Below are 23684 nucleotides of genomic sequence, written 5' to 3'. Positions count from 1 at the left end.
ACTCTCGAGCTCCTAAGGGCAGCATTCTTCAGATCAGTGCCTGTAACGCCGCATTACTTTGACACGAATGGATTCTGTTTTAAAAATGCCAGCTGTGCACATGCCTTGCCTTGAGGCAGTCAAGTGCATTGTATATAATTCCGAGGCCTCACCTTTTAATCGGGATCGGGCTCTATAGGTTAACGGTGTTACAATCCAGTGACAGAGATAACGTTATCTATGTAAATGCAGTCTTAAGTGGGGGACTTTGAATACGGTATTTAAAGGCTCTCAGCTCGGGTTTCCTTGGCAGTTTTCTGTGCATAGCTGGGCTGTCCACAAGACTTTGACCACGGGTGGAAACTACCATGAAATCAGAAACGTTTTCCTTCACAGGTTAGAGTTTTATTTTCCTGATTGGGGGCGAGATGATGTTTGCAAAGCATTGCACAGCAAGATGTGCTGGGCTCCTGCCTGCCTGCCCGTGCAGAGGAGTCCTGTGGGGTTTAGTGGGCTGCGGGGGGGGCAGAGATCTTGTTCTGTGTCCTTTTGCGACCCGGCTTGGCCGATCTCCTCGCTGGTTTGGGGTCAATTTTAAATACCAACCGCCTGCATTTCGAGACGAAGGCGAGTGAGCAATGGTGTCAAGAAATTGGACGCCAGTGACAAGCAGATCTGACTGCAAGTTATAGGAAGGGTTGCAGATACAGTGAGTGCCTGGCTGGTGGTGGTGTGTGTGTGTGTGGGGGGGGGGGGGGGGGGGGGGTGATTGCACAAGGGTCGGATCAATCCTTCTCTTGCGTTTGATCTGCGTGTAACCGATACCTCCCCCGTCACAGTTAGTTAAATACATCCGCTCGGAATCGATACAGAACGCAATCTCTCCTCAGTCAGTATCGGTGCAGTGATCGTTGCAGGATCAGTTGCACATGTTTGCTGCCCTGTGTTGCCCTTGGGTACATTGCTGCACATTAAGGAGCTTCTTTCCCGATCTGATTGCCTTTCGAGACCTGATTTCAATACAGTGCGCGGGTGCTGATCGAGTGGGTTGTATCAATCGGGGGGAGGAGGAGGGGATCGGTTTCCAGTCCCAGAGAGTGTCACCGTGTTTATTTTATCTGTGCAGCAGAATGCTGCAACCATGCGGCTGAGAGTTGACTGACACTCAGTAAAGCCCTGTTGCTGCTCCTCTGGTGCTGCTCCTCTGGGGCACTGACAGCCGACAGCCAACCTCACACACAAGGTTTACTGTGCAGATGGTGTCAGATCAACCACCCGTGTATTTTTAGAGATGAGTGCTAGTTGTCTATAGCGTTTGTACGCCACACACTGAGTTTGTAACGCGTGCTGTCATTTCACTGATGGGTTCCAGTGAGTGGAAAGTTACCACTATCTATTTGTGAAGGGGGATTTTTTTAAAAAAAAATCGATTTACGAAACTGAGGATTCTTTCAGTATTACTCCACCAATTAAGCTTTTGCTCACATCTGATGGCACTTGAACCATTTTCAGTTAATCTCCAGATTGGAACATGGTTTTGCAACTCGTGGTTGCAAAAAAAGTAACACACCAGGAAAACTACAGAACTACTTTAATGCAAGTTAATGATTACAAGACAGAAAGTACAGAGGCGGTGCAGGAAAAACACGAATTTAACTGAAACAGTTCCCTAAATATTGTGTGTTATAAAGCGCAACTGCAGATTCGCAGAGAGACTTTATTAATGTTTTCAGAAGGCGGGGGGGCGGGGGGGGATCAGGAAAGTTAACCTTTTATCTTGAAGTTATCTGTTATAAAATGATACCTGTGAAGCGGTAAACACGTTTGCACTATCAGCTGTGGGGTATCTGCTCTGATCTGACAGCAAAGTGGGGGTAAAGGAGAGGGCGGTGGGTTCATGTTGGGATCTCTCTCTCTCTCTCTGTCTGTCTCTCTCTCTCTGACGTTGTTCCTCTGGGAGGAGACGGTGAAGTTGACCAGAACTGACTAAGAACTGACTAAGAGCTGCCTGGACTGCCCGCCTGGCGACCAGCACTGCTCACACCCCCGCCCCCGCCCCCAGGCTGAGCTGAGCTGAGTTAGTTAGTTAGGTAGTCAGTGTGCCAGCTGTATGTGTATATAAAGCCTGACTGCGGCTCATCACATTCAGCACTGTCTCCCCCCTCGGCGCTGAGCAGAGCAGAGCAGAGCAGGCGAGGAGCGAGCTGTGACCACTCAAGCCATTTAAACCTCCACATTTCCGACCAGATCCCCATCGCTTTCAACTATGACTGTCAAAACCAGCGCGGGATCCACTGTAACTTATTCCAAAATGCGAGGGGTGGTCGCAATTCTCATTGGTAATTTCATTTCATTTGTATTGCCTTGTTAATCGAGGGAGGACTTTGTGCGGTGGAGGAAACTGCAGCTGAAACGTTTTAGATGTCGGAATTGGCCAACTTTTCCTTTTTTAAAAAAAAAAGTTGCACTGCAAAGGCGTGAACTGACGAGTGACTCTCAAGTCACTTATTTTTAAGGGTTGTTAATGAATGTTGAGTTTGAAACTGGGAAAGATCGCTACAAAAAGGCAGCTGCGCGCTTTCCTTCAGCATTTTCCTGCTGCAACTCCACAGCGCTAAAACTCCTCCTTAACTTTTTTTTTGTTGTTGCAGCTTTTATGAAGCAAAAGCGAATGGGACTGAACGATCTCCTTCAGAAACTAGCCTCCTCGCAGCCATACGCCTTTAAGCAGTAAGTATCCTCCATGGCTATATGGGTGAAATTTTCCGGTACAGCGGTGCTGGTGCGCTCGGTTTGCTGCACAGGAGTCGGTAACAAGACCTGCCCTGTGTGTGGGGCTTTGGGGAATGAATGAGATTCCCACCGGGTCCTGGCGACTGATCTCATCTCACCACCAAACCGCTGGGACCATAGTGCGTCTGTCCCACTGCAGTCAGTGTGCGGCGACATCTCTGACTCTGTACAATCTTCAATCTCCTTTTATTAAAAGTGAGACGCTGTTTTCTTTGGACGCTGTGCACCGCAGCGCCGCGTCCAGTTGTTAAGAGCCATCTCCCCTGCAGCCTGGTCCATTCTCCCAACAAACCTTTTCCTTACTTTTTTTTTGTTTGAAACAGATCTGAGGTTCCAGCCATGTTGCACGTCAGCCCCAAAGAAACGGAATCCAATGAAAACAACCAGTCTTCCCCTGTAAGTATTTCAGGAAAGTCAAGTGTTCAGTGCATTTTACCCTCAACGTTTCTCATAACTCTGGTGTTGACTGTCCTATGGCTTCTTTTACAGACCAGTCCCACTACAGCACAGATTAACCTGGGTCCTTCCTCCAACCCTCAGTAAGTGTGAATAGATCTATTGGTAATTGGTTTGGATTTTATTTCACCCATCACTGTGCGACCTTGGAATGCAATAAACTCTGAACTTTTTCTTAACTTTTTCCTTCAGGGCTAAACCAGGTGATTTCAACTTTCTGAAAGTGATTGGAAAAGGAAGTTTTGGAAAGGTTCGTAAGCATTTTCACTATCACTAATTAAATACAAAAATGTACTTCTCCCCCCCCTCCCTCCCAAGTGCCCTATCTAAATCTTCTTTTGCACACACAGGTTCTTCTTGCAAAACGCAAACATGATGACGAATTCTACGCAGTAAAAGTCTTGCAGAAAAAGGCCATTTTGAAGAAGAAAGAGGTACGGTAAAATGCATATACTTCAGGATTTCTGGAACTTTCTTTCATTGTGCACTGCTGCTGCATCGACAGTGTAAACCTAGTGTAAGCTTGAAAAGTACTGCTTTAGCTCCTAGAATAACCCTGTCAAACGTGCCTGAACTTCGGCTGCATTTATATTCTTGTACACGGATTCAATTGGATTGTACTTCACTTCTATGAATTTTTCTATTTCAGGAAAAGCACATCATGTCAGAGCGTAATGTCCTGCTGAAGAATGTGAAACACCCTTTCCTGGTGGGGCTCCACTACTCTTTCCAGACAGCTGACAAGCTTTACTTTGTCCTGGACTACATCAATGGAGGCGAGGTGAGCCATAAGGGATTGCAAGACTATATTTCCTGTACTGACTAGCAGTGGTGTAATAGACTTATTTAAAGGGGAGCTTTAACAACGGATGTTGAGAACAGACCCTAGAATTAGTAACAGTAATTGGCTGCCAAGTGAGAAACACCATTTGGAGATTGAAGGAGGCGGGGGTGGGGGGGAGCGCAGGCCATTTCCTGTCATTGTTACCATATAGCACTGAAGGGCACTTTGTTTTCATTAGTTTAATGAGTGAATTTCTATTGTGCTTTCTTCTGCAGTTGTTTTATCACCTACAACGGGAGCGTTGTTTCCTTGAACCACGAGCTAGGTTTTATGCTGCTGAGATTGCCAGTGCCCTGGGATATCTTCACTCTCTCAACATTGTTTACAGGTTAGTAAAGACTTGAAAGTCTTGCAGTAAAACCTTGCTCCTCTTTCCATACCTTACACTGGGTAATAGAGTGAGATTTCTAATTTCTCTCGTTTCCATTTTACCCAAGGCATGAAGTGACGCATTTTGTTTATTTGTGTTCTAGGGACTTAAAACCAGAAAACATCTTACTTGATCACCATGGACATATTATTCTGACTGACTTTGGGCTGTGCAAAGAAAACATTGAACCCAAAGGCACCACTTGCACTTTCTGTGGAACACCCGAGGTAAATGAAATGCCCATTCTTCATAACTCGTGCAATTATTGCTGTGTCAGTTCTGTTCCAAGCCCACAATTTCTGTTTTTATTTAAATAAAATACTTCAAATTTGACTTTTGAAATGGACTCCCAAGAGGTACATTTCCATAGTGAATGTTAACAGACCAGGTCTGGAATGCATCAGAGTTAATTTCTCTTTTGCTTGCTGTGAAATGCCCTGTTTATATTGCAGGGCTTCTGAATATAAATAAAGCAGCGCTGTTGTCTCTGGAAGCACTGCCTATAATATCCTGAGATGGGTGTTCATCTCACTTCCAGGGACACCAGACACCATCTCACCTGCAGCTTCAGAAATCCCATCTGCTAGTTTGTACTGGCTGTAGGTGGGAATGTACATATGGCAAAAGAGGCATTTTAAGCTTGGCTTGCATTATGGTTTCTAATGTACATGTTTTCATCTTTCACAGTACTTGGCACCTGAGGTTTTACACAAGCAGCCCTATGACCGAACAGTTGACTGGTGGTGCCTTGGTGCTGTCCTGTACGAGATGTTGTATGGACTGGTGAGTGTCCCCAAAATGTTGGTGGATGTGAATGTAAATAATTCCTTAATTTAAAGGTGTATTCTAAAGTAAGCGAGTGTCAGCTTGGTTCAGTTGGTAGCACTCTCACAGTTGAGTCAGAAGTTTATGGGTACAAACATATGGTGGAACTTTGAGCTTATAGTCTATGTTGATACTTCACTACAAAGCTGGGGAAGTGCTACATTGTCAAAGGTGCTGTCGTTCAGATGAGACCAAGTTAAACCAAAGCCCCTTCTGCTTGTTCAGGTGGACATTAAAGAACCCATGGTACCATTTGAAAAGAGATTTTTCTCTCAGTGTCCTGGCCAACATTCCCCCCAAATAAAATTGGTCCTTCACTTTATAGCTATTTCTGGGACAGTGCCTTGTGCAAATTCGAACCCATGTTTATCTCCAAATAGTCTTTGCACTTTGCAGGAAAATTTGGTGAAGCGCTTTGAGATTTTTCAATGACAATGATAAACCATAATATTGAATACAAGGATTATTATTAGATAACCTTTTCCTTGTGCTTTTATGCAGCCACCATTCTACAGTAGAAACACTGCTGAGATGTACGACAATATTCTGAACAAACCACTACAGTTAAAGCCAAACATCTCCAATGCTGCCAGAGAGCTGCTGGAGGGCCTGCTGCAGAAAGACAGGACAAAACGCCTGGGCGCAAAGGAAGACTTTGTAAGTAAACACTTCCTTGTGATAAAGTTGCTTTCTATTGTCTTATTCCTTGTGGGGAAACAGTTAGGTAATCTATTTGGTTCATTAAATTAAAGATGAGGAACCAGTTTACTCACAAGTTGTATTGCATAAGTTTGAACAGCAACTCCCTCTTATGATTATATTTGAGACAATTACATTTTGATACCCATTGGAATAACATACCTTTTTAAACTGGGTGTGGCTTTGAAATGGAGACATTTGCAGTGCCTTTTAAAACTCAAAAATCAAAGATCTTTTTATCCTTCATTGTTCACATCTGTTTAATTGACTGTGGTGCCCCTTTTCTACAGAATGAAATCAAGGCCCATGTCTTCTTTTCTCCAATAAACTGGGTTGACCTGAATGCCAAGAAGCTGATGCCACCCTTTAACCCCAACGTGGTAAGTAATTATTATTCAAACATTACCTGACTTTCATGGCATCATTTGCTGTTTGTGGATACTAAACAGCTTAAACATAAATTTTGTGTCTCTTAAATGGTAAATTGTGTTGTATTTTTGCTGTAAGACTAAAGCCAAGAGTTGTAACCCTTATTGCTTTTTCCCCCCAGAGTGGACCTTCTGACCTGCAACACTTTGACCCAGAATTCACAGAGGAACCAGTCCCAAACTCGATAGGCAAATCACTCGATAATGCTCTAATTACAGCCAGCATCAAGGAAGCATCTGACGCCTTTCTGGGATTCTCTTATGCCCCACCCATTGATTCCTTCCTGTAGTGAATCATCAAACCATTTCCTGATTGTGGGTTAACTTTGTCTGAACTCTCTTTTGGAGAGTTTACCAAGCCATGAGACTCACCCGGAAAGAGAATTGCCACATCTCATGGGCAGTTGTCTAGGCTTCCATTCCATTTCTGAGGTGATGAAGTCTTCGGGGAGCACTGTGATGCTTGGTGTGTCTGGTAGATGGTTCTGGCAACTGGTGATGCAAATGCACATCAGGAGAAAGTGCATTTTTTTTGTTTTTTAAAAAAAGGGATGAAATAAGAATCTGCTGTCATCGCACCATTTCCAAGATTTTTGTTTCAGACCAGACATGAAACAAAGTGGTGATTGTCTGAAGAGACTGTTGTTTCAGCTACACGTGCCTTTTGCTGTCAACAAGGTCGTCCTGTTGGAGCTGGTGTGATCACAGTCAAGTGTTGTGCTGCAACATATGCAAATGTGAACAGTGGTACAAGTGTGGCTAGATCCTGGCCATTGACTGTTCATTCTATTGTCTCACCATTGACTTGAGTGATGTTGGTTACCAGGACAGCCACTACACGATGGGGCATATTTGTCACTTCCATACTAGGAAGATGAGATACTATCTTTTATATAATTACCATTCCCTCCACTTTTCCTTCCCCCAACCCAACTACCAGTAATCTTTAAAATAGTTCACTACAACGTGCTTAAAGCATTGCTGCTATGAGTAGAACTATAGATATATTTCTAGGACCAAAATGCCCCATTTGTGCAGTCAGTCTTATAACTTCCACCTGGCTTGTATGTGCTTGTCATCTTGTGTGTGTGTGTATATATAAAATAACAATTTTATTTTTGTTTTGTTTTTGCATTCCAAATTTTAATGGTTGTCTCATTTCAGTTGTGCATATGTAAAGAAATCTATATATGTTGTGATCAGTTGCTGCACTAGTTTTAATGTATATGTATATTTAAGACTTTATTAGTAATGTAAATGGTATTTCTGTATAATATACTGTAATTTTAATTTGAAATATATACATTCCTAAACAAAGGTTGGGTTTGCAATAAATGTGACAATATTTTTTAAAAAAACTTGTCTTCCAGCTATTGTATATAGAATAATAGAATGCTTTGAACGCAGAAGCTAGTCATTCAGTCTCATCTTGTCTGTACTGATTGTTCCCATCACACCAGTCATTGCTAGGCTCTACTGGCTCCCAATCACCGAACGGATCGACTTCAAGATTCTCCAACTTATTTTCAAATCACTTAATTCTCTCGCACCTCCCTACCTATCTGATTTGCTTACCCCCCCAATCCACCACCCGCTGCTTCCATTTGGCTGGTTCCGGCCTCTTAATTGTCCATCGTGCCCTCCGCTCCACCATCAGTGGCCATGCCTTCAGCCACTATGGAACTCTCCCTTGAGCCCTTCGCCTTGCCCCCTCCCTCCCCACCTTCAAATCCCGCTTAAAGACCTTCCTTTTTGATCATGCTTACAGTCACCTCTCCCCCTCCCTCTCTTGGCTCATTGTCAGACCCTGCCATTGTGAAGCGCTCTGGGATGCTACCCCTCGTGAAGGGTACTATTTAAATGCAAGTTGTTGTTGTTGTTGTACTGGTGCTAGCTCTCCCACAAGCACTATCTACTTTAATTCCATTTGCCTGCTCTTTCCCCCACTGTGATCAGTCTTTGCTAACTTGTGTGGTCAGAACAATAAGGTTTAAGTAATAACCAGCTCTCTGGCTCTTATTACGACAATAATTTAGAAATGGTTTAAACATTACAAAACATCCATGTTACACAATGATGTAAACCACAGAGTATCACAAAGTAAGCCAGAAGGGTGTGTGCAGGTTCATTTAAAAAGTGAAATGTTTCTATCACCTCACTAAATGTTTAGAAATGCACATCCAGGATGTAAAAGCCCCAATGTGCCAGGCATTGCTGGGTAATATGATATGGGGCTGGGTAAACTGGGTTATATCCTTTGGAGCTAAGCAGATAAGGTGATCTGACTGAAATGTTTAAATTAATGAAGAGAATTGGCAACCTAGATAAGGGTTGTCAACTCTTTTCCACTGGTACCAGTCATCCAAAAATGCACCTTAGGGTCCTAAAATTAAAGCCAAGCCAGCTAGAGATGAAAATAGGAACATTTCCCAGCGCAGAGAGTAGTGAGAATTTAGAATGCACAGTTACTGGATTGTAGTTGCAAAATTGATTGGGATGTTTAAGAGGGAGATAGGTACCTGGTAAATAAGAGCATTATGAGATATGGCGAGAGATGCGAAAATGACATTGAATGACCTGCAGTGAATAATCATTATTTTATTAATGGAAAAAGCTCAACGGACCAAATGGCCTAATCCTGAACCGGTGTTTTTCCTTCCTTTGTTATGCTACTGTATTGTAAAATTCATTGCCCAGTCATATTCAAGCTACTCAATTCTCCAATGGTTTAAACACTCACAATAAATTCAGAAGTGGAAGATCATGCCTGACAAGCTTGACGAGCTTTGAGGATCATACAGATAATAGGAGATAGCAGCACTATTCCCTATAACATAGTTTTCAGAAGCTTTTGGCAAAGATCCAAAGGTAAAGGAATCCAGTGAAGAATATGGGCCACGGTAAAATAAATCAAGTGGCATCAGGAGAATTGGCTTTTTGACTCTAGTTTGTGTGTCTGTATCTGTACCTGATAAGTGATTGTCATATTTAAGTTTCAGAAAAGCTCCAGACGGTGTAGCTACATATATCTGGAGATAGAGATTTTTCAAACTGAGAATGCAAAAGCTAAAGTTTGTTTTGATCTTGTGGTAAACTGCATATTTCCCCCAGGGCTTTCATTATGCTTTGAAACTAAAGGAAAGCAGCAGGAAATACTGCAGGAAACCTCACATTGAGGGTGTTCAAAAGAGAACATTTTGTTCCTGAAATCTGGATTGAATTTCATTAAAAGTTACCAATGAATAGCGAACGCTTTTGCGTAAGAATAATTTGAGAAATGATCTTCTTGCCTGTTTCTAATGAAACCTCCGAGTATCTCACCTAACCTTTGCTGCCTTTGCTTGCTTCAAAGTAACCTCCCTCCTCTGTCACAGCAAAAATCTAAGACAGGAAAAAGTGCACATATTGGCAGGATAAGCCTCATTGCTTCTAAAAGACACTTTTTCAAAGCTGTTCCAGGCACTAATTCCTGTTAAGGAAAGTACTCTGTTTATATAGTTATCAACAGGATGGAGATAAACATGAGTACTTTCAACCTGCCTTTCTTCTGTCCTTATCCCACGCCATTCAAGTTTTTTTTAATGTCAGGAAGCTGTAATAATACAGCAAACTCCTCAGAATAAAAGACTGATTTATATTATCACATGGCTTATATCATCATGTTGCCAATACCCTGGCTGCTCCTCATGCAAAATGTGAATAAAGGACCGCTCTTTATTTCATCACTCTGCTTACCATGTGTAAAGTCGCATTCTACACATCCCCGTAAGTAAAATATTGGATAATAATAAGCCTTGCATTTGATATAGTGCCTTATCACATCTTTGAAATGTCTCAAAGCGCTTTACGTCATATATCATCAAAGCAAACTTTACCTGCACCACAGGCAAATGTCGCACACTCACGATGAGTGGTTAAGTGCAGGGAAACATGGAAATGAAAATGAAGAAAATGGAGGATTGTAATTGTAAGCCAGTATTAATTTCTGAAGGTGGGTTGGTCCTCAAAAGGTTCATCTAACTTAGCCCAAAGAGCTATCTGCAGAAATGACTCATTGTTATGCATTTGGAAAAGTGAGAGAAAATCCCTGCATAGAATGTGTCATAACCCTTCAGAAGGAAAGCGACAGAAAATCTAAATCAGTGACAAACATTCAGTGAAATGCAAAGTGTTAAATATTCATTGCATATGCTGCCCATTTAGCTGGTACTTGACAACCAGGCATAGCATAAACATATAGTGTGTAGTTGGTGCAGGTCCTCCCAGCTACAGCGCACCCTAGTGGGCCCAGCGAACCCCTGTCTACATAATCATCCCAGTATATAGTGTCACTGAGCTCTTTTCCCTTTAAGTGATAATATATCAGGAGTTTACTGTGTACTGTAATAATAATCCTCATGTTTGATATGGCGCCTTATCAAATCATTGAAACATCTCAAAGTGCTTCATAGAATTTTACTGTTAAGTGTTGTGGCTGTATATTTGGGGGCAGAAATGTCTGAAGATGCTTTACAGACAACTGTTGTCAAGCGTAGTGAAGCAAAGGCAAAAGCAATTTGGGCACAGCAGGTCCCACAAACAGCCATGAAATGCATAACCAATATATCTGGAAGTTTGTGGTCATGGATACATTTCTTTTTCTATCAGTATCCTGGGGACTTTCATGTCTACCTGAATAGGCAAATGTGACCTTGGTTTAAAAGCTCATCCCAAGGACATAAGGTATTTTTTTTCTTTTTTAAATGTTTAGTGTGTTCAATTATTTTTCTAATTTTCTTTCCCCATTGCTCCTGGTCTGCCCCACTTGTCGGGAGCGGAGTCAGGAGAGCGCAGGGCGGAGCCGAGGCATAGATGTGGGTACAAAGCCCAGCCAGGTGAGGAGCCACTCAGTCGGGAGTGGAGTCAGAAGAGCGCGGGGGGGGGGGGGGCGGGGGGGGGGGAGTGACGGGGTGGCGTGAATCACAAAGTGACGTCGGCGTAATGTCACAGTTAAAACACCAGCAACAACAACAATGGCCTGGCAGCCGCTGCCACTGCCATCCCAGCCATGACCACCCAGCCTGCGGGCTGATGCCATCCCGCTGATCGCTCGCTCCCGTTCTCTGCGTGCGCATTTTGGCTGCCGCCCCGACCCGAGCCTCTCCCTCCCCCTCCACTCTAAATGTCTCTCCTCCCACCCCCCTCCGTCTGCTAATCCTACTCTGTCCTTCTCTCCCACCGCCCTCCCAGCCTTCTCTCTCTCCTCGACCCCATCACCGCTTCCCTCTGCTCCAACCTGGGCATCCTCCGCTGGGCCCATCATGGTTCCCGGCACTGGCTGTCCCAGAACAGCAACTCCAAGTGCCCAATCATTCACTCCCTCTGTTCAAACCACCTCCTTTAGGCAAACCCAACTTCCCCTCCCTCATACTCTCCACTCACACCACTCTCCACAACTATCTCTCCTGTATACCCCAAAATCCTCTCCGCATCATTCTCTCCTCCCTCTTCTCCCTCCAGCAAACTCACCCGCATTTCCCTCCAAAATGTCCGTTCCCTCTCAAATAAAGCCCTCACCATCCATGATCTCATCCTGGACGAGCACCTTGACATTCTTGGGCTCACCGAAACCTGGCTCTCCCCCAATGACCCCATCCCCCCAGTGGAAGCATCCCCTCCTGGCTACACCTTCCACCACATCCCCCATCCAAACCAACGTGGCGGTGGGGTGACCTTCATTTCCAAAGCCTCCCTTGGTCTTACCCCCTACTCCTCTGGCTGCTTCCTCTCCTTCGAGCACCTCACCCTCTTCCACCCCTCTCTCCCTTTGAAAATCCTCCTTGTCTACCACTCCCCTAAGCCTCCCGGCTCCTTCCACACAGACATCTCTACACTCCTCTCTTCCCTGTCCCTCTGTTCCGAACATCTGCTCATAATTGGCGATTTCAACCTCACCTAAATTCCCCTTGCACCACGTCTGCTGACTTCACTGCACTCCTCTCCTCCCTAAACCTCACCCTCCACATAAATTCACCCACCCACAACCGTGGTCATGCCCTTGACCTCGTTATCACCCACGGCCTTGACATTTCCGACCTCAGAGAGTAGAGATGTCAGCATAGTGGACAAGGCCATCTCGGACCACTTCCTCATCTCCTTCTCCTCTCACATCCCTTTCTTCTCCACCAAGCCCTCAACCATCCTCTACCGCTCTTGGAAAAGGCTACCCCCGAGATCCTCACAAGGGTCCTCATGTTATCAAACATCCTATTCGCTCTGGCCTTTCACCCGCGGAGATCCTGAAACAGCCGTCCAGCTGCTCCATGATCGCCTCTCCTCCACCTTCAACTCCCTCGTCCCCCTGAAATCTAGGACCATCTCCAAACCCACCCGATCCCCCTGGTACCACAACCATCTCCACTGCCAAACAACCCACACCTGTCTGCTTGAGTGCAGATGGCAGAAAACTGGCCTGACAGTTCACCACCAACTGTGGCTCGAACATCTCCACAGCTACCGTCATTCTTTGACACGCGCAAAAATGGTCTTCTACTCCAACATCATCTTGGATGCTAAACACAACCCTAAAATCCTTTTTGCCACCACCAACTACCTCCTCCGTGTGCCCCCTCAGGCCTCTTCAATCTTCATATCAAATGCCAAGTGCGAGGAGGTCATGGACTTCTTTTCATGTAAAATACATAACATCCACCAGGCAGCCTCATCCACCTTCCCCTTGTCACCCACCACCACGCACTCTCTGTCCCCCTCACATTCCCCATCATCTGCTCCTACCACTACCCCCATCCTACATTCCTTCCTCCCCATCTCTCCCTCGTCACTCTCACCCACCATCACCTCTAAGAAACCCACCACCTGCTGCCTCGTTCCCCCTCCTCTGCCCACTACAGGCTGACATCATCAGCCAGTCCCTCTCCTCCGGATCAGTCTCTGCCCCCCTCAAAACTGCTATTATCACCCCCGCCTCAAAAAACCTTCCCTAGATCCCTCAAACCCCAGCCACTACCGCCCCATTTCTAACCTGCCCTTCCTCGCAAAAGTCCTAGAACGCGTTGTTCGCGCACACCTCTCCTCCCACTTCCTCTTTGAACCCCTCCAGTCCGGTTTCCGCCCACAGTACAGAGACTGCGCTTGTGAAAGTCACAAACGACATCCTCTCTATCTGTGACCAGGGCTCCCTTTGCTTCCTTGTCCTCCTGGACTTCTCCGCCGCATTCGACACAGTGATCACGCCATCCTCCTCCACCGCCTTTCCACCGGCATCCACCTCAGTGGGACCGCACTCACCTGGTTCGAATCCTACCTCACAAACCACCAGCAGTACATCTGCACAAACGGCTTCTCCTCCCGCTCTCACCCGGTTACCTGCGGGGTCCCCCAAGGATCCATCCTTGGTTCCCTCCTCTATCTGATCTACATGCTCCCTCTTGGGGATGTCACCCGCAGACATGGGGTACCTTTCTATATGTATGCAGACGACACCCAACTCTATTTTTCCACCTCACTTTGAGACCCCCAGTCTCCTGATGTTCTGTCAGCCTGCCAGTCAGACATCAGGGACTGGATGAATGCAAATTTCCTTCAGCTGAACATCGTCAACGTCTAAAATCTCACAGTTCTCACCTCCTCCACCTACCCGACCTCCCCCTAAAACTCTCCTAACCCATACGCAACCTGGGCGTCAGGTTCGACCCCCAATTATCCTTCCTCCCCCACATCCGGTCCCTCACCAGCACCGCTTTCTTCCACCTCCGATGCATCACCTGTCTCCGCCAATACCTCTCTCCGAAAGCCGCTGAAACCCTGGTCCATGCCTTTGTCACCTCTCAGCTGGATTATTCTAATGCCCTCCTTGCCGCTTCCCCTCCAATACCATCCATAAAATCCAGATTATTCAAAACTCTGCCACCCGCATTCTCACCCGTACCAAACTCCGCTCCCCGATCACCCCAGTCCTTGACAGACTGCACTGGTTGCCTGTCCCAGAGAGGATCGATTTCAAGATCCTCTCCCTGGTATTCAAGTCACTGCACTCCTCTGCACCCCCCTACCTCTCTGACCTCCTCTCTCCTCAAAACAGTGCCGGTTGCCTTCGTTCCTCCGGGTCTGGCCTCCTCCTTGTCCCCCGAGTCCTCCGCTCCTCCCTCGGTGGCCGTGCCTTCAGCCACTATGCCCCAAGGCTCTGCAATTCCCTTCCTCACTCCCTTCACCTCGCTCCCTCTCTTCCTATTTTCAGGTTTCTGCTGAAGACCTTTCTCTTCAACCGCGTCTTTGGTCACCTTCCTCCCCCTCCCCCTGGCTCAGCCCTGGTATCCGTTATTGTGAAGCGCTCTGAGACTTCGTCCGGTGTGGAAGGCGCTATATAAATCCAAGTTGTTGTTGTTGTTCAAGTAACCATTGATTCGCCTAGGTTCACACACCAGGCAAATCAGCTCTATGAAGAAGAATGTTGTGATGGATACACTAATAGTTTAAATATATTGGGTTAAAATTAGCAAAGTTATATAACCAGTTCCTTGTGCTAATTAATCTATCCTTCGGATGAGATGTTAAACCAAAGTCCCATCTAGGTGGATGTTAAAGAACCCATGGGCACTATCCAAGCCAACAATCCCCCAAATAAAATTGTTCATTCTCTCCATTGCTGTTTGTGGGACATTGCTGTGCACAAATTGAATGCCACGTTTTGCCCACAAAATACATAGTCACATTCCTTTTCAGGCATTCTTGTAATTGAAGGGGGGTGGGGAGGTGGAGGGTGGGTGGTAAATTCAGAACAAATCTGCAGAGACACTATTTGAGTGAGCGAGTAGTAAACTTATGGAACAGGCTCCCTATGGAGACAGTGGAAGCAGTAACTATTGTTTGTTTCAAGAACAAATTAGATAGATTTCTGCTAGAAAATAATATCTTGGGATACAATACGTAGTTTGGGACACGACATGTCAAGCGACTGTCGGAATGGTGGAAGACGAAGTAGATGGACCTTGGTCTTCTTTCACTGAGCAAATTCTCATGTTCTTATGTTGACATGGCCAGTAGACTTTTCGTTGCATACAGGAGATGTATTTCAATTTAGTAAGTTTGATCCCTCAGTTACCATTTCACTCACCTGAATTTCAATGCCATGTTGTGCCACATTCAGCAGCCCAGCTGAAAATCAGTGCAGTTCTCTTCAAACTGAATGACAATTTTACTGTGATCTAGTTGCAACTTGAACTTATTATTAATAATAATAATAGGAAGAATCCTTGCATTTGATATTGTATCTTATCACATCAAAACATTTCAAAGCATTTCACAGGATTTTCCTAAAATGGAAGTTATTGTATATTTGCAGGCAAACACAGCAGCCAATTTGACAGAGTAATATCCCAGAAACAGCATGAAATGAATGATCAATTTTATCTCGGGGAATTTTGGCCAGAAAACAAGGAGAAACTCCCTACCCTTTTTGAATAGTGCAATGGGATCTTTAATGTTTCAACTGAAGGACAGCACCTCCAACAATGCAGTGCTTTCTGACCACTTCATTAGCGTCCCAGCCTTGACAATGAGCTAACATGGATCGTAATCAACGTGGAGCCCACAATCTTTTGACTTAGAAACAAGAGTGTTACAAACTGAGCCAGGTTAATATTCCATCCTTACCTCCAGTGCAGTTATTGCAATCACTTCACTCTTGATACCATTTTACATTGGTTATTATTTGCCTTTGCTTAAAAGTCTAAAACCACAGGAACATCAATTGTTATAATTTCTTAATGGTAAACTGCAAGTAAAGCTCAATTTTTATAACAGGAACATGAATGGCACATTTCCTTATGTACTAGTGCCACCCCGTGGCTATGTGGAGTTAGGAGACCAAGATGTTTCTTTAACACACATTTATTTTACTGGGATGTCATTGTCATAAGAACATAGAGCATAATAATAATAATAATCCTTGCAATTGATATAGCGCTTTTCACGCCCGGAGGACGTGCCAAAGCGCTTCACAGAACACACTGTAAAGTGAATTGACTGTATATTTGTGGGCGAACGCGGCAGCCAATTGCACACAGCAATGTCCCACAAACAGTCGGAGATTGAAAATGACCAATTTATTATTGTTTTTTGTTTTGGAGGGATTATTATTAGGCGTGTGGAGTAAGGAAACATGCCCAAGGTTTCGCCCTGCCTGGAATTGAACTCAGGTCTCTCGCTTGCAAAGTGAGTGCTCTAACCACTGAGCTACAGGACTCCACAGGAAATGCTAGACAAAAAAAGACCAAAGTCCACCTAGTTCGCCTTCCACCTTCCTGGCAGTCGCATGCACGTATGTCCCAAACTACCTATGTACTATATCCCATGATGTTATTTCCTAAAATAAAACTATCTAATCTGTGTTTGAAAGAGTCAACACTTCTTGCTTCAACCATCTCCCTAGGGAGCGTGTTTCACAGGTTCACTATGCGCTCACTGAAATAGTGTTGGCATAGATTCATTCTGAATTTACCCTCCTTCAATCGCAGGGCATGTCCTCTGGTTTTACTATTCTGGACAAGTTGAAACAACCTGTAATTATGTTACACAATACATGACTGTTTGTGGGACACTGCTGTGCGCAATTGGCTGCCGCGTTTCGCCCACAAAACATACAGTCAATTCACTTTACAGTATATTCTGTGAAGCACTTTGGTACGTCTCGAAGAAGTGATATATATCAAATACCTATATCAAATGCAATGATTATCATCGTTGGTGCAACATAATTAAGTGTGTGCATCTGTTGCCAGAGTTTTTTTCCACTTTTATCGCAGGTACGTGCATACTGTGATGATACACAACACAAATGTACATTTATATAACGCTTTTCACATCAGGTGGATATCACAAGGAGCTCATTACCTTCTGCCTCTGGTGGCAGTGTTATTTCTGCCTATTTGTTAAATATATGCAGGTGCTGTCATAGCACAAACGATGCAAACATGCGCACTGTTTCCATGGCACTTACCAATGTGGCTGAATGACGTGTAACAGGATAAATGTCCCAAACTTAACCTTGTCGGAGGCTTCCTTTTACAACCCAGGACTCTCAGTTGTTTCTGCCTCTCCATCAGGAATCTCTCTGTTTTTTTCCAGCTAGGTGGCAGCCAAGCTCAGTTGGTAGCACTCTCACCTCAAAGGTTTTGGGTTCAAGCCCCATTTCAGGATTTGAACTCAGACTCTTTGCTGATACTCCACTGCAGTGCTGGAGGTGTGTTACATTGTCGGACGTATCACCTTTTGGATGAGAAACCGAGGTGCCATCTGCTTGTTCAGGTGGACATTAAAGATTCCACTGCAATATCTGAAATGAGTTTCTCCTGGTGTTCTGGCCAACAATCCCCAATATTAAAAATAAATGATCACTCACTTCATGGCTGTTGTGGATCAAATTGGCTGTTGTGTTCACCTATGATAAACACCTGTCAGGTCCTTCATTCACAGTCAGGGCCTCCTCCAGTCCGCATGCTGCCCTCGAGCAGCTATTGGGGTGCGGAGCCCATGGACCACCTCTTCCTGGAGTTCATGTACACGAAGGTGGTCTGGACACAGTTGGGCTGGCTGCTCTCACGGCTCATTCCTGGTGACCCGCTGTCACAGCACTTGGTGCTGGACAGCCTCTTCCCGGCGACTCACAATGAGATTGACGTCAAGTGCAGCTGGAAGATCATGAAACGATAGGCAAGTTTCCTTACTCCACACTTCTCTGTTGACCTAGCAGTAAGTAGGAACCCGGTTGTTAGTCCATTGGCGGATTGCGTTTCCACGGGTAATGATCCCTTCAAAAACAATTTTAAAAAAATTGGTCACACAATCCATGGCTGTTTGTGGGTCACTGCTGTGCACAATTAATTGCCATGTTTCAGCCACAAAATATACAGTCAATTCACTTTACAGTATATTCTATGAGGTGCTTTGGTATGTCTCGAAGACATGATAAGGCGCTATATCAAATGCAAGGATTATTATTATTATTATCAACTTGTGAAGGGGACTCTTTGGGCTTCTCAAAACTTGATAGTATCTGGCGGAATGACACGTCGGAGATGGCCTGCTATAGGCTTGTGCACTCCATAGTCTGGAACACGCTGCAGCTCGGTTCAGATGCGCCAAAAGCCAGATGGGGTCTGACTCCAGCCGGAGCTGCTAACCACACTCACATTTGTGTCATATCCCTGCTCCGTGGAGGGAGGCATCTGGGGACATCGCTGAGTAATATAGGAGCATCTCCGCAAATGTGACATACATACACATGGCACTCGCCGTAAAATAGAAGAGTATCCCCAAAATGTTGTCTGTCTCTCTCTCCCCATAAAGCGGTGATCAATAGAGAGAGTGGAATAGTGGCTTGCCATTCTGTAGATAAAGGATGGAAGAATAAGGACGAGCCCCACTGTGTAATTGCAGAACCCCGAGTTGGAGACAACTTGCTTCCTGCCCCCACCCCCCCCACCTCTGCCACAAGGGGCTGAGTCATGTGTGCATTGTTTGGAGTCCTGTAGCTCAGTGGTTAGAGCACTCGCTTTGCAAGCGAGAGACCTGAGTTCAATTCCAGGCAGGGCGAAACCTTGGGCAAGTTTCCTTACTCCACACGCCTAATAATAATCCCTCCAAAAACCCAAAACAATAATAAATTGGTCATTTTCAATCTACGACTGTTTGTGGGACATTGCTGTGCGCAATTGGCTGCCGCGTTTGCCCACAAATATACAGTCAATTCACTTTACAGTGTGTTCTGTGAAGCGCTTTGGGACGTCCTCCCGACGTGAAAAGCGCTATATCAAATGCAAGGATTATTATTATTATTATTATGTTGTGTGTGTTGCATTTTTCTTTCCTCTCATAGGAATTTTTCAACACAAGTGTAAATATAAACTTATTCACTGTACATGGACAGTGAATGAGGTCCACATTGGCAGCCGTGAACTGGCTATGTAGGAAATCGAGAAATTTCCCAAACATCCCAGTGATTGACTCTTGAATGCCCTGGGGATTGGTTCCCAAGTCCACTCACAAATTGCGCCCCTATTTTACATCACAATCCTGAGCCCTTTCGTTATAGGCAAATCTAGGCTATAAAGAAGCGCATTCCAACAGCACTGTGTTGCACTTAGTATTAAACAATGTATTTATATTTCTGAACATACCTGAATGTACATTGCTCCCCCTTCATATGGCATTGGTTCAGATACTTTGAACATGTGGAAAGCACTGCTCAATATTTTTTGTGAATATCTCTGGCTTCTGGATGCTTGGGTTCAATGTGACATAAAATTACATGGAGAGATACAGCAGGGAAATGGACCATTCAACTCAAGTAGTGCACACCTGGGGGGCGTGAGGCCGAGATGGATTCACAGGGTCCAGGGTCCACGAGGCCCAGGGTGAAGAATTGCGAAGCATCTGGACAAACTGTAGTTGAAGGCCCCAATTCCTGCTCCCCATGGACCAATCGCAGCCCCGCAGCTCCGGGAGCCATCCATTACTCACTGAAATCTGACCAGTTGGGACAGATGGTGCCAACCGTGGGTGAAGTGAGAGAAGCCTTACTCATTAGGCAAGCAGAACCTGAGTTTGTGTGATATCTATACCAACATTGTAAGCATTACTTGTTATTTATTTTCTTTAATTTTTTAAAAATCGTGTTTGTCATTAAAGTAAGGTACTCGATTTCTATGGATTGATTTTGTCGAGCAATATTGTCTCAGCAACAAGGAAACCAATGCAATCGCAAACACCTGTCTGAGATCCATTTGTGACTTACTGTAGACTGTAATTTGGGCTTGGAATCATGAGTACAAGTGAGGCCACATAAAATCATCAATGAGCAAGGAGGGGAATCGTCAAAAGGGAATTAAATGATGAACGTTGAAGATCTCATGGCACTATTCAAAAAGAAGAATAATTTCTCTCGGTGTCCTGGCTAACAAATGCCCCGAATGAAATTGGTCATTCACTCCATGGCCGTTTGTGAGACACTGCTGTGTGCAACATTGGCTGCCATGTTTGCCCACAAATGTCCAGTTTACAGCATATTCTGTGAAGTGCACTGGGACATCTCAATGTGGTAAGGAGCTATATCAAGTGTAAGGAATATTATTATTATTAGATAAACAACTGAGCAGCAGAATATTAATTGATAGGGGGAGAGGGAGAGCTGGAAAGTGAATAAGAAAATGAGAATGAACTGAAAAACAGAAAAAGAGAGTGAACTGAATCAGGGGCTTTCTGCAGTGAAAGAGAGAAAACAGGTAGCAGTGTCACAGACAAGATGGGACAAATTGTGCTCCTTTTACACACAATCTTTTCGTGAAGTGTCAGTCAGTTCCTCCCTCAGGTGAGGCTGACAAGGTGTGTGTAGAATGGGGTGGGCTCATTGGCTGCTGTGTGACAGTGGAAGAAAGATCATATGCAAATCATAGCCACAGGCGCTGTCAGGTTCCTGAGAGAAGCAGAGACACTGTGCAGCAGGTGAACCTTTGCAGCCTCAACTTTGTGCTTGCTCGAGGCACGTTCAGAAAATACCAGTGGTTTTATTTTGTTTGCAGTATGTTGAGGATACGTCCAGATATTTGACTTTTTTTAAAACAAGAGGTGAGAGGGGAGCTTTCTTTGAACTTTCTCTGGATCAAAGTGGATCAAAGCCAGATCTTTGTGAACAAAAGTGTTTTGTTTATGTGTTTATTTGCAGTATTAGATTTGTGGTGCATTTGTTTCTCTCTCAGCTCCTGATGTTGATTAGGTTTATCTCTCCACCTTTTTTTGTGGTGGGCTTAGTTAGAAGAGAGAAGAGTGAGTATTTTATTATTTATTTTATCGTTTTATTTATTTTGGGAGTGGGACAACAACACCAACAACAAAGGCAGCTGAGCGGATTCTCTTGACCAGCATTGCTTCGCAGTTGACACTGGAGGTGAGGATGGGCGAGACATGAGAGGGTGGCTGGAGGAGCCGGATCCTATTAAGCTCAGGTTGGCAAGAGCCAAGGCTTGGGGACCCCAGAGTGTGCGTTGGGGTACTGCTGGAGTCTAACCAGCTAAAACTGTATAGCTTGCCATTGAGTCTGACAAGCTTTCCCACTGCTTGTCCAGCTATGATCACCCTCCCCACTAGGGCTTTGGCTTGCAGGGTTAACAGGAGCTGAATGGGATGACTCCCTGCTCCCAGTGACTGGTCTGCCCTTCCAAGTCCTGCCAATGATGCTGTCATCAGCAGTACGCTGGAGTACTGCAGATCCGCCTGACTCAGAAAGTGAATGATTAATTTATCTGGGGGGATTTTTTGAATATTGCTATGGCATCTTTAACATCCACCTGCAGGGTAAAGTTCAGTAGAAACTATGCATTTGGAAACCCATCACAATAGCCTAAAAAATGTGGACTATCTGCATTCTTCAGTACTTTACAGCAGCTGAGCCTCACCAACCAGAAATTAAGTCTCTATGGAAACTGCCAACCAGATCCCACAAAGAAAAAACGTGACTGTGAGAAAAGTCATGTTATATTTATTATTATTAATAAATAATAATCCTTGCATTTGTACAGGATCGTATCATTTTGTTGAGATGTCTCAAAGCAATTCACAGGATTTTACTGTGAAGTGTAGTGACTATATATTTGATGCAAACTAACAGGCATTTTTACACATCGAGAAAGCTGTAGTTTCTCACCAGGTCAGTTTCGTCACACTGTAGTACTTGTACCTATGATGTTTACTCTGGAGGGCAAAGAGTGTTTATGATTAAACCTATTTTGAATATCACCTCATCTCTTTTGCATTTCCTATGGTAGGTAGTTCTTTGTAACTCCACCTCAGAATGGCCTAAAAGAAAATTTGCAGGAGCCTGCCAGCACAAAGTAGATTTTTTCTGTCCTACTAAAGGTAGATATCATGTTAAAAATATATGAGTTAGTGAAGTAAGAGAGCAGCGGGAAAGTACTGATAAGTACTGGCGTAGTGCAAGGAAGTACTAAGCAATCTGCTGGGGAAACAGAGTCACGTATCAATGAGCACTGGGTATACGTTATTGGCAGCTTTAGAAGCCAGCAGAAGAGGGCCAAATAACCAGTGAGGAAGGTATGAGAGTGTCCTGTGATTTTTTTCGTGGTGAGCTAGTTGTCTGACGCATGTAGATTCCATTACCATGCTTAAGAGTATCCAATCCATGTTATTTACCTGTTTTATGTCATGTATGAATTGATACTATATCTGCTCTATGGTGTACATTTTCTGTACACTTTCACTTCTGTAAAATTTTATTTGATCATAGCAACAAAATGCTTACCTACTTTTTTCCCCGCCTAGTTGGCTCAAACCAAATTTGAAGTGCCAGACTAAACTATCCTGTTCGGTAGGATTTTATGGTGCAGCTGCTGAACCCATCCAGGAAGCCAGTTTTAATATGGGGTTTGTAAACAGATTTGCATTATCAGAGTTTTGAAATAACGCTGAAGAAATTTTTGGTCCCTCTTTGGAAAAACAATTGTCATTTTTGCCTGAGAAAATACAATTACAGATAGGCGTGTTTTGTGTTTTAATCCTGTTTCAATGATCAGCCAAGGTGCTGTTTATTTGACCTCTTTTAAATGTGAAGCAGGGCTCTGTTGTTAGCTTGTCTTAGTTGGTAACATTGTCACCTCTAAGTCAGAAAGTTATGGGTCCAACCTCCATGTCAAGCCTTGAACAGATAGAGGCTGACACTCCAGTGCATCGCTGGGAGAGTGCTGCATTGTTGGAGTTGCTGTGCTTTGGATGAGACATTAAAGCGAGGTTCAAGTGGAATTAAAGATCCCATTGCACTATTCAAAGAGAGAAGGGACTTTCTGCCGGTGTCATGGGTAATAAGCCTCCACAGAAAAATTGGTCTCACTTCACGGCTGTTTGAGATAAATCCCTGACTGTCCAATGTCATGGAATATCCTCCTGACGTGAAAGGCGCTATACAAATGTAATTTTGTATTGCATTGTTGTATGCAAATTGACTGCTGCATTTGCCTACAAAATACAAAGAATGTATACTTTACAGTATACCCTGTGAAGTGCTTTGGGCATCATCTTGATGTGAAGGACACTGTTACAAATGTAAGGATTACTATTATTATAAGAATGATCATGTTGGACAAAATATCAACAGTGATGCTGGAATCCATGTAACCATAACCTGAAGTAAGTTGCCACCATCTATCATATAGGTAGCTTCTTTATTCTGCCTAACAAAGTGAATTGCTTCATATTTCTCTATATTAAATGTCTTATTTACGTG

General features: G+C 44.3%; 1 protein-coding gene across 2 annotated transcripts; it reads left to right on the top strand.

Annotated features, from left to right (window-relative positions):
* Positions 1 to 286: 286 nt before the first annotated feature.
* Positions 287 to 7752, top strand: s-sgk1 (serine/threonine-protein kinase Sgk1-A). 2 transcript variants are annotated; one of them, XM_007903509.2, is made up of 13 exons: positions 287 to 375; positions 2631 to 2709; positions 3096 to 3168; positions 3262 to 3311; positions 3421 to 3478; positions 3579 to 3662; positions 3878 to 4009; positions 4288 to 4400; positions 4546 to 4669; positions 5130 to 5225; positions 5769 to 5924; positions 6257 to 6346; positions 6517 to 7752. In XM_007903509.2, the coding sequence occupies exons 1-13, from the start codon at positions 348 to 350 to the stop codon at positions 6682 to 6684; spliced, it is 1251 nt and encodes a 416-aa protein (XP_007901700.1). In that variant the 5' UTR covers positions 287 to 347; the 3' UTR covers positions 6685 to 7752. The 2 variants fall into 2 exon arrangements, with proteins under 2 accessions (XP_007901700.1, XP_007901699.1); XM_007903508.2 differs by lacking the exon at positions 287 to 375 and adding an exon at positions 2095 to 2318.
* The last annotated feature ends 15932 nt before the right edge of the window (positions 7753 to 23684 follow it).

The sequence above is a fragment of the Callorhinchus milii genome, unplaced genomic scaffold (assembly GCF_018977255.1).
Source record: "Callorhinchus milii isolate IMCB2004 unplaced genomic scaffold, IMCB_Cmil_1.0 Scaffold3, whole genome shotgun sequence".
Taxonomy (NCBI): Eukaryota; Metazoa; Chordata; class Chondrichthyes; order Chimaeriformes; family Callorhinchidae; genus Callorhinchus; species Callorhinchus milii.
The sequence above is the reverse complement of the archived record's forward strand: the minus strand, read 5'-3'. Positions and strand labels throughout refer to the sequence as shown.

Excerpts from the sequence above, each read along its gene's own strand:
- s-sgk1 (XM_007903508.2), top strand. The coding sequence starts at position 2,246 with ATGACTGTCAAAACCAGCGCGGGATCCACTGTAACTTATTCCAAAATG. Across the intron at positions 2,710-3,095 it reads CAGCCATACGCCTTTAAGCA|ATCTGAGGTTCCAGCCATGT; the intron begins GTAAGTATCCTC and ends TGTTTGAAACAG. Across the intron at positions 5,925-6,256 it reads TGGGCGCAAAGGAAGACTTT|AATGAAATCAAGGCCCATGT; the intron begins GTAAGTAAACAC and ends CCTTTTCTACAG.